Below are 17,038 nucleotides of genomic sequence, written 5' to 3'. Positions count from 1 at the left end.
AAATCTCTACAGTATATCAGCCAGCTGTACTATTGGATAAGGCAGACAACAGATAAGGAGGGACAAAAATATATGTGTTGTATTGAAGTCAGCTATACATTTTATCTGATAGCACACAGGGCTTAATATGAGCATTAATGAATTTTCTGGTCTGAAATTCACAAAGGTACAGTTATTGAACTACTCCATGCTTCACCTTTATTAAATAAGGCAAATAAGGTTTTTTAGGATCATTGACGTGGGGGAGTCATTGGAGAAATACTGATTTGAAAGTTATTCTATATTCAGAATTTGACAGTGCACTGTACCAAAGACAGCTGTCTCAGTTAAAAAAATGCTACTGTCCTTTGGTTTATTCTCTCAGCTCCAGTAGACTAGAGCTCCGTTTTTATTTTCTGTAAGTACGGTGACTCACCTGTCTATAACTAGCACAGATCTCTTCCTCAGCATCCAGAGCGCTGGGCGGTCAGGTAGCTCCAAGCAACTATGCTGGCAGAGCAATGCACCTCGTCATCAACGTCCTTGATTGAACGATTTACTGCTGAATTTCTTTTTTAAATCACACGCTCAAAACTCCATAACTCAAGTCATATGTCACGGGGGCCCCTGCTCACAACCTTGGGGCATTATTTAATGGTACAACTTCCTTCACGGAAAAAAGAAAGACAGAGGGGACAGGAGAAAGATGGCAAGAGGGGGAAAAATGCATCCTGGCCAACCGAGAGAAACTCTGAGAACTGGTTGGTACAGGTTATGAACTGGAAGTTACACATTAGCTAGCATGGGAAGGTGCTCTTGCATTGCACCAGCACCAGCAGCTTTTGTTGTTAATGGTGCGTTCCTTGTGCAGCTGTTAAGCCATTAGAAGAGAGAAGAAACAATAGACCGTCCGATCTTCAATACCAGATTCTCAACTTTGGGTCTGCAAACTGATATGACAATGAACCCTGTAAAATTCCAGACATCCGCATTTTCTTCTCTTTCACTTTTCCAGGAGGACTGCCATTACTCTATTCACATCTGTTCATTAGAGAAGCTCATAACATGATACTGAGACCATTTGTCTGTCAGCACTATTGCTATTGAAATCAGCTGGCGTGATATTCACTTAAAGGTCAGATGCATGCAAATGAATAGGTTAAGTCCTTCTACACGCATGTATTTTGAATCAGTTTTGTCAATGAGCCAACGAGCAGAAGAGAGTTTTTTCTGTAAACAGCTATGCTTGCTTCTGTAGCACAGCTCAGCCAGGCAAGACAATACTTACAGCAAAGGGTCAAGTTCATGAGAGCACAGTGGCTGAATTCTAACTTTTAGCTCACCATGGAAACTGGTTCTGGATAAGTGCACTTCAATGGAAAAATCTGAGAAAAAACTGTAGTAAGCTATTCTGTTTTACAGCCCTGTCTCCAGTAGCCTTGCTTATGTTCTTTCACACAAAATGACATGAGGCGACCGGCCTAAAACTGCAGAGTTTGTACTTAATAAAGAGCTTAAAAATGGACTCAAAAATCGAAACAGCCTGAAACATATGTATATTAGCCCCAATGATTTTCCAGGTAAAGGACATACCTGTTGCTTCTGTTTGACTCTGAAGATCACTTAACATTATTTTTTGAGCAGATAGCCTTATCCAGGTTGATCTATTTATGTACATATTATTTACTAATACAGTTCAACTGCTATTTTTTCTGAGCCAATTCAGTGCCTTCATCACGGGCACAACAGCAGGGCTCTCAACCTTGAATAAAATCACATACCCCACTTTCTCATAGAGGTTCTAAGAAGAATTTTAAGAACTAAACATTAATTATTCTTTTCTTGCATTTATGACTATGAATCTTTTTGCATACCCTTCATGTTGGTTATTACAGGCTCAGGTTAATCTACGTAACCCAAATATGTCCAATGCAGCCATTACTGCAGCTTTGCTGAAGAAGTGAGTTCTAACGGCGAATGATGCATCATCACAGAGCACATCTGGGAAAGGCAGAGGGCAGAACATAATAATAGCCAGCACACACTCACCTCGGGGTGGTTTATTCCCCGAAGCACCACCGATACCGGACTGTTTGTGCCTGCTGAGGTCCAAACAGAGCCCTAGGTTCTCATTTTCACTGGCCCAGTGGTAAAATGTACAGTACATGCAGCATTTTACAAAATAATTTTTAAAAAGCAGGCTAAATCAATTAACACTTTGATCTTGATTAAAGGTGGCACTGAAATTGTTTTATATCACATGGACTTGGCGCAGTTAATTTCTTTGTTCAGGTGCAAAGAAGAGAAAATTGAGCAAGTGTTACTTTCACAACATTTTTCTTTTTCTAATGACCTCACACATTTCGCTGAATTCGGGCCTTAATCAGCAATAATAACTATACTCTAAGCTAGCGTCTCCCAAACCTCTCCTGGGGCACCCCTTGTCCTGCATGTTTTAGATCTCTTCCTGCTCCAGCACAGCTGCTTCAAATGATCAACTTGTTATGGCTCCGGCAACCCATCAGGCTCCAGCAATATCACCACTTTGTTCATTCACAAATGAATGCTTCGACTTTCTGAAAACAGGCCGCCATAAAAATGTATAAACTAACTGTAAGCCCTATTCATGTTTCAATTACCCCAACAGTGAAAGCAAGAAGCTATAGCAACACAATGGGATAATGGGAGATCTTCTGAAAGGAGCTGTGAAAGCATGCTGGCATTCATTTAAGTTTCTCGAAAACAATTGCTCATTGTGTCAGTGCAGCTACTGATAAATACAAATATCTGACACACTGAAAATCTATATTAAAAGATTGCAGAGAACAGATAATATCTGCAACTTCATACAGTGGAATTTGGTTCAACACAAATGAAGGTGTTCATTCCATTAGGCCCCACAACAGTTGAACACAGGAAATCTGCTGTGTGCGTGAGTGAAAAACCACTGTAACCCTCTAAGAAGAGACCTGAGCACAAAACTAGAGTGGCAGAGAGACCATACGCAAGATAACCGTAATATTTTTGAAGCAAAATTAAAATGTACATTTTTTCGTTGTTGCCAAGAAAATCACCTCGGTCAGTCCGTACATTTTTAACTTTTATTCAAAGATCGATGAAGTACAAACACAGGTACGCTGTCCTGCCCCCTGCTCCACCTACCGGCGGAAGAGGAAATTACAAATCCCAATTCCCGTTATGTCATCTCCTAACATGTTGCCAGGATCCCTCAGTGCCCTGCCTTCTAAAAATATATGTATTTCTTGCTTGCGCGCATTTGTGGTTCACAGATGCAGTATACCAGCGGGCTATGGCTTCGGCTGTGTTTTCGTGTTTGACAGAAAAGGTTATCTTCATGACCATATGTGTATCCGTCGTCATCACGGTATTATTAAGTAGCAGTTACCGGACATGAAGAACATTTATACCTGCGCATCTTTTTTTTTTTTTTTTTGAATAATTCGTAACCCTTCATGCTGGTTATTACTGGCCGGTTCATCGGTCACCTCAGTCTAATGTCTTTACCGACTCGACTAGACTAACTGCTACGAAAAGCGCTGGTTGTCGGAGCATTTAGCCAATGAGATGTTGCTGACGTATAGAAAAGAGCGCAAGAGCGCTACACGGACAATAACTTAACTTGTAATCTTGATTACAAATACCCGATATTGAACGCACATTTGCAATGAAAAGATGACAAATGGCCAGTCATAGTGCTGATAACATGTATAATCATGAAAAATATGATAACCTGAAAAATATTGCGGCGATAATGTATGATTGTAAACGTGCCGTGCAAATTGCGTTTTGTTAATGTGTGTCATCTCTCGTTCATCTGTATCTTATTGAAAGTGGCCTTTGGTCAGGTAGCAGCAGCACAACCAGGTGGTCAGAGTGACAGGGATCAGCGACTCACTGTCGTCACACATAGTACCTGAGGTGGAAATGCAAAAGCCCAGATCAAAACCTGTCATTTCACCGATTGTGTTCTACCAAACATTTCCAGCCAGATCATCACTGGAGACTACAGAGCTCATTCTTGCTCTGCCGAGCTGTAACTGAACTCAAGGACCACGAGTGAAGCAGTTTGCAACTTTGCAACTACCAACCGGTTCAGCTCTAATGTTCCTCAGTCTGCTATGGTCTGTTTTACCCCCAGGTGCTACTTGTCGAATCTGCATACAGCTGCCGGACGTTATGCAATGTTTTTTTTCCTTTTTTAGAGAGAGCCTTGTACATGGACTTGGGCGGAGCCGTAGAGTTCACTTCGAGTAACGCCACGAAGGTCGCTTGGTAGGAAGCACGGGCTGGAGCAGGGGAGCAGAAAGCGGCGTTTTCGGTACAGTTTTCCATGGCGACTGCAGCTTGCAAAGGCCGCGTGCGGCAGGCTGCCGTCATAGTCGCAAGAGCTTGTCACACGGCAGCGCTCAAGACCCAGTACGACGCTGTGGTTATCGGAGGAGGTAACAGAGAAAACCACGCCGCCGAAAACTACGGTCTTGCGCCAGTTTGTGTGCATCTTTTTCAGCCGTCATGTGATTTTTCAGTTGTTAAATATAAAGGCCAAGGAATGACGATTTAGGCAACGTTTCCGTGACAAACATGACCACATAAATCGTGACTTGAATTGCCAGTGTTAACTACCTTGTTTTACTGTCATCGTGCGCTCAGAGCAAGTGGTGTGCGTTATATTAAAAAAGAAACTGGAAAAGTTTTGCATTTTATGCAACAGTTGCAGTTGCACTTGCAGGAAAGGGGAGATGGTTTTAAACAGTTATTCTCTACAGGACCTGCTAAGTGCTGGCTTATTTTTGAAGATTAATGCACTTCGAACTGTATTTATAGGGTTGACACAAGGGGAAATGCGTTATCGCCTGTCTGAGATCTGATAACCGATTGCACATTGATCAGGTTCCCAAACTGAAGTGTCCAATAATAAGTTGGACATTCACATTTCAAATTGTAGATCTTAATGTCACATATCATAATTGTTTGTTGTTTGTATTGCTTGTTGCAGAGATGAATACCCATTGTTCTCTTCTTCTGTTGCAGGTCACAATGGACTGGTTGCAGTAAGCTTTTTTTTCTCTCTTTCTCATTCTGAAAGAAAAAAAAAAAAGATATGAATGAAAGTGCATATGCACGTTTCATATGACAAATAATGGATGTGATCCCCGCTCATTGAAGATGTCAGCACTTTGTCCTTGACCTGTCGTCCTGTTGCAGAGTCAATTCACAGATGTATGAGTCAGATTTGATGTAGGCGTGTAGCATATTCTCATGGCCTACAGCCATGTGGTTGTGTGTATCCTGATCAGTCTTGCTGTCTGTTCTGGCCCCCATGTGGGGGAGGGAGCGTCCCATAGCGTGCAACGCATCTGATTTACTGACCATCTTCCACTGCAGAGTTTTAGGAAGAAAATATAGTCTTTTGCATATATTCTTTCAGGATATTATTACTGCACTTTGACACTAGCTGTTGTCGAAACGTTTGATTATTGTAACACTCACTGTGACAGTATTCAGGGTGAGATAGATTTGTTGAAGCGCTGTGCAACCTATTGACATGCGTTCAGATGTGGTTGGATGTTTTCTGTGTGTTTATGTGCAATCATCATATGCGCTCCTTGCCTTGGAAGTCGCTCTGCATAAGACCATCTGCCAGGTGACCTAATGCAGTGTCCGGTCTCACCCCGTGTGTGCTTTGCATTCCAAGGCAGCCTACCTTCAGAAGGGAGGCGTGAACACTGCCGTGCTGGAGCGCAGGCATGTGCTGGGGGGAGCAGCCGTGTCGGAGGAGATAATCCCAGGCAAGTCTCTGCCTTCACTGGTAAATGCCTAATGCAGGAGATGAGGGGGCTGATTCAATGTTAGTGAAAGAATACTCTTTCACTGATTCTTGTCAGTAGTTTGTTCATAAGTCTTGTGCGCTAAGGTTATGTCTTAAAAATCATCAGTAAGTAGTTACATAATGAATGCACAATATTTAAATATTAACTATTAATGTTTACTATTCATGTAGTATTTAGTAGACAAAGTACTACACATATCTGTAGGGCGTGTCAAAAAGTGACACTGTTTCAGACTAAATGTATGTCAAAAATGCATAAAATTGAGCAGAAACTACTTTTGGTACTGGATCCTTCTCATTTCTCGATTACCAGAGCTGCTTGTGCACCTTTCTTATTAAGGTTAATTTTTAATTGACCAATGGGACAGCTCCTACCTAGAAAGATAAGTCATTCATTTAGGAAAAAAGTTCACCTTCAGACAAAAGGGTGTAACTGAGTGGAGGAAAACACCTACAGTTCTTTAACTCCCGATAGCCCTTGCACAATAAGAGACAGATGGGCTATTTTATACAGAGGCACATTCTACAGAGCATGCAGGGTGGAATATCTCCTTTTTTAAAAAAAATATCTTTCTTCCTGCTTGTGATGCCACACCTTGATCTGTAGGGTTCCACTTCTCCAGGGCTTCGTACCTGCTCAGCCTGCTCAGGCCACACATCTACAGGGACCTGGAGCTGAAGGTGAGCGTCTGCGGCCAGAGGTGTCCTGCAACCCTGACACGTCTCCAAAGCCAGAGTTTGCTCTTTGCATTTTTGATAGTCATGGCTTTTGCATTGTGTGTGCAAATTTCAACAATGTACCAAGGCAGTGGCAATGTAACAGGCAATGTACAGTGGATATAAAAATACACACCCTTATGAAATTGCAGGTTTTTGAAATGTAAAGACAGAAATAACAACAATGTGTAATTGTCAGACTTTTTCGATCTGTAATGTGATCTTCCAACAAACAAAAATCCAGAGCCACCCGCAACAAGATCATAGCTGATTTGAGACATTGAACGTGAATGGGAGAAACGATGCACTGTAGGGTTAACTGAAGTCATGTTATCAAGGCCATGGCATTGTTGTCACCAAGTATGTTTCATAAGTATTACAAACTGATTTTATGTCAGTAAACAGTGGGGGGGAATCAGATTGTCCTCATTGTTTGATGGCTCACGGCTGATGCCGTATAGGGAAATGGTTCAAGAGGTTACAGGGTTCTGTGCTAAAACAACACGCCACCCTCAAGAGACTACAAAAAAGTGACAGGAAGGGAAGACAGGAATTGGTTTGTTTTTTACACTCTGGTGATGAATAAAGCTAGAATTATGTTCTACAAGAAACCATAGAATGAGCTGACTATCGTTTGTCTTTCCTCCTTGAGTTGAGTTGACTTCAGCTCTCTCTCTCTCTCTCTCTCTCTCTCTCTCTCTCTCTCTCTCTCTCTCTCCCCTGTAGAAGCATGGTCTGAAGGTTTACATGCGAAACCCCTACTCCTTTACCCCCATGCTGGAGGAGGGGGTAGGGGGACACCCCCCGAGGTCGCTGCTGCTTGGGTCAGACCTGGAGAAGAACATGCTAGAGATCGGCAAGTTTTCGGAGAACGACGCCAAGGCAGGTACCACTCGACCTGGACGAAACAAGGCTGACCGCTGACTCAGCTGGCAGTGGTTTCCATTGCAGAGATTAATGAGGCGTCATAAGTATTTAATGCTGATGAGCAAAAATGGCACATGCTGTCAAAGAGAGTAATATACAGCGCCTGTTTCTGTCCTTATCATTCATTTTCAATTCTTGCATTTTACATTGGTTACCAGTTTTGATCAATTGGAAATGAATCAGAAATATATAATGTATGTCACAATTCCTTGATGTGGTATCATATCAAAGTTTGCATGGATTTTTAAGCATTTTGACTGCTGAAAAGCTGATTAAACACACTATTTTCCCCATTACCTACTAAAATAATTGGGGAAAAATACAATGCACAAATCATGTATAGCTAGCTTGTTAGATACAGGCTGTGAAATAAGAGTGCTTTTCAACAAGATTTTTCCCCCTGTCAGAGCCAGGGTCAGCTCTGTTTCAGTCAATTCAGGAGATGAATTTAAATTCAGTTAATTAATTGAAAAGTCGTCATAGAAAAGACTGATTTTTGATTTGTGAACTGAATTTCAGTTTGCTCCCTGAACTGAATAAAATGGAATTGACCCCAATTTTGCCTGTCAGTGTGAGTTTCTTGTTCCAGCTTTTCATGGCCTTTGGCTTATCTACTATTAAACTGTCTGCTCCCACAAAACTCCTCTTTCTTGACACATTTTATCTCAGTGTCTAAGTACTGCCAAATACAATTCTCCTGCACTTTGTGACTCATTATGAAAAAATGCTGAATTTAGCCTCTGACTGTGATAATATTGAGTCATAAGCAACGCTTTGGGTGAAGAACAGTTCCTTAATGTGTTTTGGGAACTGGTATGTAATTTAGATAAAAGCTGGCAGTGATTATAACCACAATTGCGTGAATGTAAATCAAAAGAGAATCAGAAAGGTTGTGGTTGTGGTTTTATGTGCTGAATCAAAAGTCTCTTTTTTATCATGTGCCCTTTTTCAAAATGGGTTTGCTCCAAAATGGCTACCTGTTTTCCTGTCGCCGTGGTGAGGCTGTTCAAACGGAGCAGAGAGAGAGCCCCTCTTGTTCCTCTTCATTACAGATAACAATAGCATATTGTTATTCATTCTCTCAAAACTTTTGCTACACATGATCTGCAAATATATGCATTTTTATATCAAAGATTTTTTGTTTACTGCATAAATCAATAGGCAAAGATAATTGATCATTCAAGCTGTTAATATTACACGTTTTTCCACTGAATATAGATTCAAATGAAAAATACAGAGCTTGACTGTGATATATGGCACTGTTTGTCTCATTATTTTCAGTCTCTAGATTCAATGCTTTTACTGGTGTGAAAGTACTTTCTCAGTTTTTTCACAACAAAGTCTTTCCAAGATTGTTTTGGATGTTGTTTTGACCGGTCCTACCCTCTCCGATTCTCATGTCACTTTTTGTGTCCCCTTGTTTTGTGCCTGTCTCTTTCTATTTCCCTGTCCAGGCCTACCCGGCCTTTCAGACCCACCTGGAGAAGCTGGCCTCTGCCATCCACCCTCTTCTTGACGCCCCGCCTGTGGACATCCCAGGGGTCACACAGGGCCCTCTCAGAAGGCGAATGGCAGCACTGAAGAGCATTAGACCTCTGATAAAGTGCGGTACTGACACTCAGTAGTCTAAAGCGTGTACATACAAGTATACATCCCAAAACTGGAGTGTGATTAGCTAAGTAAAAAAGAGTATTGTCCAAAGTTTTTACCGTAGACATTTTACCTCAGTTTTATCAGTATAAATGCTGCAAGTGCTCATTCTTTGTCATGGGGGCTACACTTCTGTTATTTCTGTGGTAACTGGAATAGTGATAGTAATTGTTCCCTGTTGACTGACATCGATCTATGGATTTGTGAAGCTCATCAGAGATTGCCCGAAATTTGCCTCCGGCTGGAATTTTGGTTACTTTCGCGATTTGGGAATTGTAAGAGTTCTGGAATAACCGCTTAGTCCTTGGCAACTGAATATGGGAAAAAATTCATGGCAGATAATTTTCACAGTCCCCTTGGACCAGGGTTGTAAAACCTAAGCCTCAAATTTTCTGCACTGTGTTCTGTTAAAAGGACTTAAACTCGGAAAGAACATTCCGGACTTCTATGAGCTCATAACGGCACCAATATTGAAGGTTTGTGATGATTTATTGGTTGAAAAACAAATTCATGCTCTGTTTTTTTGCATTCTTTGGGGTGCATAGCAGATTATTAGGAAAGTAACCAAGTATCTAAACAAGTCTATAAATAATATCTGTATCCAACATGGTAATGTTTCTGTTGATTTTTTTTTTCTTTTTTCTTGGGCACTCTAAGGGTGGAGGATGCTGTGTGAGAAATTGACATGTGCTCAGATGCGCTCTGTCGTTATCCGTATGTGCTGTTGTTCATGTGGCTTTACTGTATGTACCTTTACAGCTTTGCTTTGTAAGTTGCAGTGGATAAAAGCAGCTACCAAACGTCTACATCTAAATGTGGGATAGCAGGGGGGAACGCTGTGTCCGAGTCAACACCTTTAGCATCACCCTAAGTATTTGTTTCACGTCTATCTCTCCCTCTTTGACCCCCAGATTCTGAACCGCTGGTTTGAGTCGGAGCCCCTGAGGGCCACGTTGGCCACCGATGCCGTGATCGGAGCAATGACGAGCCCCAGCAACCCTGGCAGTGGGTGAGGACTCTGCCCACTAACCCCTGGCTTGCTCAATGACATAACTGATAATCCATTCACTACCTCTTACATGGTGCTCAAAATGACAATGAAGAACACCTTTCCTAATCTGATGTCAAAGAAAGAACCCAACAAAGAATCAAAAAAGCAACCGCAGAAGTACACAAGTACATAAACTTACAGCATACAGAAATGTAGATCAGGGACCTGTACACTTTCCTTTAGTCCAGTTACTATCCTTTTCAAGGTGAATGTGTTGGTCTGATGTTTACTTTTGCCTTTGTCCTCTATAGGTATGTTCTTTTGCACCACGTCATGGGGGAAGTGGAGAAGGAGAAGGGGGCGTGGGGTTACGTGGAGGGGGGAATGGGAGGCGTGTCACAGTCAATCGCCAATTCAGCTCGAGCCCATGGAGCTGCCATCTTCACTGAGCATGTAAGCACTTCTAGGTCAGAGGTTACTAGTGAAGAACATTCAGTCCTGTGAGGTTTTAAAATTGGTTTCACCCCAAGTGTTGTGTTGGGTACAGAATTTTGGATGAAAGTGATTTTGCTGTTATTGGAGTACTGCTACCAGTGTACTGGTCCTGATGTCACTGCCTGTCTCTCATTTGTCCTTTGTGCTCAACAGGAAGTGGAGCAAGTTTTGATTGGTCCAGATGGGTCCGCCAAAGGGGTTGTGCTGAAAGACGGGTCTGAGGTCCACAGTAAAGTGGTCCTGTCAAACGCAACCGCATACACCACCTTCAAACGACTCTCACCAGAGGTAATATGATCTGTAAATCACATTTTGTGGTTTTGTGTTCTGACGAGGTTATTTTTCGCTTTTACACTAACTGTTATCATTCTGTCCCACAAAGACCCAGTCATCATTGTACTGTTTCCAATGCATTCAGGGTTCTCTGCCTCCAGAGTTTGCTAAAGCAGTGTCTCAGATTGACTATACCTCTCCTGTCACGAAGATTAATGGTAAGCCCACAGCAATGTCGATACCGGCCTCCGTGGTGCCTTGCCAGAGGTGCTAAGGGGGTGTCAGAATGCACTTCGATCTTGTGCTTTTCTCTGCCTTGTCCCAAGTCATAGACTCTGCAGAATGCCTGTGCGAATCATGCTGGTGGTGACTGTCTCCTCTGTGATTCGCTGCCAGTTGCTGTGAACAGGCTTCCCAACTTCCTGGCTGCTCCCAACACTGCGGACGGAAAGCCAGGTCCACACCACCAGTGCTCCATCCACCTGAACTGCGAGAGTGTGGAGGTGCTCGAAGCAGCCTATCGGGACGCCAAACTGGGCCACCCGTCCACAAGGTCAGCTGGAAACCCATTGTTAAATCCTTAAATGTAACGCACTTCTCAGCTGTTGCATTAGGGGGCGACAAACCAGCAATTATACGAACTGTAACATGAGTTTTCAGTGCACCAAATACATTTCTATCTCAGCTCTTGGGCACAGAACAGTGATCCTATCATTCAGAACACTAAGCCTGTGAGCCCTGCGAGGCTGAACGGGTCTGCTCCTGTCATTAAACTTCTCATGTTCTTATATGAAGAATTCAAATAACAGCTGCTGGTTGCACTGAGTCCTGCATACTCTGCACCTTCCGCCAGGCCCATGCTGGAGATGTGCATTCCCTCAGTGTTGGATCCCACTCTGGCGCCCCCTGGCTGCCACGTCATCTCTGTCTTCACACAGTTCACCCCATACTGGCTGGAGGGGGGGCGTCCCTGGACAGAGGAGGACAGAGAGAAATTCACCAATTCAGGTAGGTTTCTGAGCAGAGCATACTCCACAGCAGTTCCCAAAGGGTGTCTGGCCTCCAGCTGCAGCCGGTGGGTGCCAAGGGTTTGTAAATGGGGCCAAAATTCTGTTTTCCCAGGGACCACAGTTAACCCGCTCTCTTTTTATGGATAGTTTTATGGAAACTCCAGGTTTACATATGTAAATGGATAGAAAATAACTTCTCTGGAGTGGAGTTCACTGTATGGAAACTTGGAAAAGACAAGGCCTTTTTTTTAACCCAGCCATTCTACTTCACTTATGGTTGTATTGTGGCAAACGTAAGTAAAGAAGAAGAAAAAAATACATCACGTTACATTCATTCATTATTTAATCATCACATTTAATTAGCAAGAATTGAGCTTTTTCAGAGGTAATGAGTTATAATGAACCAAGGCCTTTCTTTCTGGAGTCTGCACAACTGTGTGCAGTTCCCACATCTGTTCTTTGGCCTCCCGTTAAATTTCACCAAACATGTAAGAGTACTGTGGCCAAGCATGTGGATAGCTTCTGCTGTGTCCGGAACCAATTGTCATAGCTTGCAACGCAAAGAGTTGCACAGTTTATAAGATTCTGTAAGTGGCTAAGCTACATCAGGACAGTACAGACATTTAAATTATGCATTTTAAAGTGTTAGTGTTTTAAAGTGTTTAAGTGTTAAATGCCACTGGGTTGATATAAATGTCTCTAGATCTGGTGACAAACTTGTTAAGTATGCAATACTGTAGGGATCCTGACTTTAATTAATGTAGTCATAAAGTTAAGTGATCATGGAAGTGGTTGTAAAGGTTAGAGTTTTGGGGTTGTAATTTAAATTAGTTCTTGCTTTCTACTCTTTGATAGTTTTTCCATGAAAAACACTGAGCGAACACTGTTAGTTCAACTGATTTCAGGTATCTGCAACTGAGAGAGCAGAAATCTGAAGGTTCAACCTGTGAGCTTACTAGTTAACTGTTTAAGCATTTGTAATTTGATTATCGTCTACATTTCTTGGACAGCTGAGACATAGACGAAACAATGTATTATGGAATAGCAAGCGATCTAAAATTTCATGCAGTTTGGTAACTGAGCTTTTATATGTACAGTGTGAGTGCTTGTATGTGTTGCATTTGACTGTGTGTGTGTGCAGTGTTGAGTAATCTGCTGTCTTATTATATCTCTGCAGTGTTTGACTGGATTGAAAGCTATGCGCCTGGATTCAAAAGCTCCATAGTGGGCAAAGAGGTTCTGGCTCCTCCTGACTTGGAAAGGATATTTGGACTCACGGGAGGGGTGTGTGTCAGGTTTGGGGGGGGGGGGGGTGGTATCGCTTAGGGGGTTGCATACATTTGCAGATAAACAAGTTTATGGCTGTCCATTATAATCTAATGAGACAGAACTACATAATAATATAAGCAAATATCTTTGCCATAGTGACGAATGCTGGATCATGCACTTGTTGGACTGTTTGTACATATCTCATTCAAAGCATCAGTTAACTGTGATATATTTATTTGAAAGGGTTAAATATAAATTATAGTACTGAACATTTCAGCTGAACATCAGTAATGAATTTGCATGTGCATGCTGTTGTTTAGGTGTTGAGAAAGATTAGTGTGTTAGTGAAGATTAGTGAAGAGTGTTAGTAATATGGAAAAGTACAAGGCTCGCGCACCACTTTAGCCACTAAATTACCTTTTTTGTTATGAGGCAAGGGGAACGTTTCAATCCAGCTGGGTGTTCTTCAGGTCAGACGGAGCGAAACGTCTTTGAGTCACAATGAAAAGCTGGCCTGGGAGCTGCAGTAGTGCGCGAGCCTCATATAAAGGGTTTGTTTCAAGAACAGCTGTTCCGTCATATGTTTTGCATCTTCCTCCCCCCCGGCAGAATATTTTTCATGGCGCCATGTCATTGGACCAGCTCTATCTAGCACGCCCTCTGCCCGCCTTCTCAGACTACCGCTCACCAATCAAAGGCCTTTATTTGTGTGGCAGCGGATGTCATCCAGGTCTGTTGTTGGGTGTATGATTAATAAGATCTACATATATTTACGGTTCAGTACAACAGTCCTAATAGCTTTTGAAATATAGCCCACAAACCCCATTAACACAAATCTAAGTAACAGAATAAGCATTTTCTGTCTTTTTTTCCTGAATGAAATATTTTGAACATCATCCCAGAAATTCATTTTCCATAAGAACAAGTTCCCAACAGACAGACAGACAGAGAGAGAGACACACACACATACAGACACACACACAATATATTCTAAATATGTGCAGAATCTGTAGCTAAACATGTATACAACGCGTATTGGACATGTACCTATTGCAATATTCATGCGACATTGTACACAGCTCAGAGAGAACCCATGCAACACATGTACATAGGACAGATGTGAGTTGGTTTGGAGTATGCTTAAAAATGGGGACATTATGTACTCCTTGCACCCCTGTGATTAACACTCTGTTTGTCAGGTGGGGGAGTGATGGGTTCCTCGGGATGGAATGCAGCCATGACGGTCCTCGCTGACCTCCGAAGGAGATGAGACAAATTAAGACACACGGAGGGTGTGTGGGGGGGGAAGGGCCCACAAGGAATTATTTTTCAGTCTCCGCTCCCACCTAGAATCTCCCTCCAACTCCTCATGGCCACTGCCCACCACGGTGGCCACATGACCATGTGACTGTCCTAGTGTTCTGCCTTCTGGGTCCTTCACAGAGGACCTGCACAGAGAAACATTCACATCCACCTACTCCCACAAACACACATACAGTCAGCAACCATTGCCAGCAGCACCACTTTATGGTACAGAATCTGAACACAGTAACAGCGCCCTTTTGAGTAGTAAGACTGTCTTATATCAAATATTGCGTGCAGTGTTGATAAAAATGTGTGGGCCCTTTTGGGAAAGCATAAACCAACCAGTCACAGAGGGGTTAGGAGCTGATATGACAGGGTCTGAGAAAAGGCCTTGAGGTATGATATAGTGTAGCCATGCTCCTTCACTGTATTTACAAAGCCGGAATTTTCCAGAGACAGAAACATAAGCAGTCAGACCGAGCTACAAGGCCCTTTGTGTGAAGGGCTTTTAGGCCAAGCAAGAAAGTTTGTTTTGAAAGAACTAAAGATACAAGAAGCTCACAAAACAGGAGCAGATGTGAGGCATGTTTCTCATTTGGAACAACTAAAATAAGAGACACGGGTATAGTGAAAGAACTTTCAAAAAGACTGTGCCAGATACACTCCCCCTCCCTTGACAGGCTACTTCCCATGCAACAAACAAGGACCTTTCCCCGAAAGCTGTGTTCCTCCGGTTTCCTCAGCTTCGGCTGTGGCAACAGGGCATGTGTGATATGCCAATGTCAATCAGAACCTGTCAAGTGCTGACATTCATCATCATGTCTGAAACCAGTGCAGAACATCAGTAACTAACTAAGATGTTGCCTGAATGTAAACCACCATATCTGAGCTGTTCCAGCGACCAGAGTCTGTGTGAAGTTCACTGGCTGATTTTTCATATTGTTGAATGTTACATCCAAACACAAATGAGACATCTTTTCCTTCTACATGATATTAGGGAAATTCTGATAACACACTGGGATTGTTCTGATTGTCAGTACTGTGAAGTTTTGTTGATTTTTGTAGTATGTAATTTTACGATCAGGTATTTGGCAAAGCACCAAGCTTCAGTTGTTTTAATGTTGATTGATTGTTGCCTGTGGTCACCCCTTTGTTATCAACACTTGATTTTATTCTGCAGAATTTCATTCATAATTGCTTTGAGTGAATGCGTCCACCAAATGAATAAATGTAACTGATGTAGTGGGCTACGCTATTAAGATGAACCATACAAATCACTTTAAAAATTTAGGATCTTAGAATCTGCACAATATTGATCAAATAATGTCTACTAATGTCCTCTACTGACCTCAAGTTTCCTCTTGAATCCTGTGAAAGAAAATGCATTTGACGTTTCTCATTCATACTTTTCATGTTGGACTTGTTTACCTTGAAGTGTGGAAAAAGAAAAAAAAAAATAATGCTAATTTCCGAATAAAATGGTAAAGTTTTTTTCCTGAATCCATATTCTCGTGTCATTAACCTACTTAAAGGTAACACGTTATTTTAGATAGGACAGTGTCACTCCTGCAACCTGTAGACCTGTAATTCGTATGAGGTCCACCAGGCGTCTCTGTAACTGATAAAGTTTAGGTCTAAACAAGGTAATTGCCTGATTAACTGCTAAAGGTAGATGGATGTAATTACCTAACTACCTTGGTTAGTTAGAGCTGACAGTGGAGTGACATGCTAAGGCATGAACCTTATTCGAACTCATGCCTTGTCTGTAGGTCTAAGTTCCAGTGAGCTCTCTTTTACTAGGTTTTATTGATCGTTTATTATTTGAATACTTATCTAGATCTGACATTGCCTAACAAGTGCTGGTACTTTACTGTTACAACTGTGTTGCTGTGACAAATAGGATACGAGTTAATGTGTGGCTGTAAGTGGAAAAGTATTCTCCGTTATTAAGAATTATGAGTGGTACCGGAAGAATTAATTACTCCATCAATTAACGTTAATCAAGCCAATCCGATTTGTTTTAAAAACATTATCAAAACATGTAGAATAACCAACTTTATATTTTGTTAGTTCAGGCTCACCCCCACCAGTAAATACTGGTTTTTTATTGGCATGTAGTTATACATTTAGCTATAATTAAATGACTATTAAGTAATTTAATTTACTTAAATTGAGAGTGCCCGATGTGTCTTTATGAGGAAGATGTACCAGCAACTTGCTGCAAAAGGACTAAATTGCAGATTTCAAAGAGTCACAAAACCCTATTTATATAGAACTGGAATTTCCCAAGTTCTAATTATTGTCATCATCGTTGTTAGTCTTATTAGTAGTCCGAATTATAGTTATGTCTAATTATAAAAAGTAAAGCCTAACCAAAACATAATCAGTTAGTAACTCAAACGAATGTACTTAAAGCAACTTTAAGTAGACATCTCGTTCCCCAACTCGAAGCGGATATGTCACGGCTTTTATCTTTTATGGCAACTGCATGAAAGGCAGGACGCACAATAGATGTTCTGGCTCCTTTAAGACGCGGGTGAGGGTGGTACCTGTAGCATAGCCAAGTACGCC

At 41.8% G+C, this 17,038-nt stretch overlaps 1 protein-coding gene across 1 annotated transcript; it reads left to right on the top strand.

Annotated features, from left to right (window-relative positions):
• The first annotated feature begins 4,263 nt into the window (after positions 1–4,263).
• Positions 4,264–15,709, top strand: pyroxd2 (pyridine nucleotide-disulphide oxidoreductase domain 2). Its single transcript, XM_036546883.1, has 16 exons — positions 4,264–4,442; positions 5,032–5,051; positions 5,696–5,789; positions 6,438–6,511; positions 7,274–7,429; positions 8,929–9,082; positions 9,539–9,600; positions 10,036–10,133; positions 10,427–10,568; positions 10,764–10,898; positions 11,029–11,101; positions 11,280–11,436; positions 11,737–11,891; positions 13,071–13,177; positions 13,772–13,892; positions 14,362–15,709. Exons 1-16 carry the CDS (start codon positions 4,331–4,333, stop codon positions 14,430–14,432), a joined length of 1,731 nt encoding a protein of 576 aa, XP_036402776.1. The 5' UTR covers positions 4,264–4,330; the 3' UTR covers positions 14,433–15,709.
• Positions 15,710–17,038: the final 1,329 nt, after the last annotated feature.

The sequence above is a fragment of the Megalops cyprinoides genome, chromosome 15 (assembly GCF_013368585.1).
Source record: "Megalops cyprinoides isolate fMegCyp1 chromosome 15, fMegCyp1.pri, whole genome shotgun sequence".
NCBI classification, from domain to species: Eukaryota; Metazoa; Chordata; class Actinopteri; order Elopiformes; family Megalopidae; genus Megalops; species Megalops cyprinoides.
The sequence above is the reverse complement of the archived record's forward strand: the minus strand, read 5'-3'. Positions and strand labels throughout refer to the sequence as shown.

What these genes read in the sequence shown, in the direction of transcription:
- pyroxd2 (XM_036546883.1), top strand. Translation starts at nt 4,331, where the DNA reads ATGGCGACTGCAGCTTGCAAAGGCCGCGTGCGGCAGGCTGCCGTCATA. An exon ending in CTGGGCCACCCGTCCACAAG is followed by an intron (nt 11,437 to 11,736) that starts GTCAGCTGGAAA and finishes ACCTTCCGCCAG; the next exon opens with GCCCATGCTGGAGATGTGCA. An exon ending in TGGCAGCGGATGTCATCCAG is followed by an intron (nt 13,893 to 14,361) that starts GTCTGTTGTTGG and finishes TCTGTTTGTCAG; the next exon opens with GTGGGGGAGTGATGGGTTCC.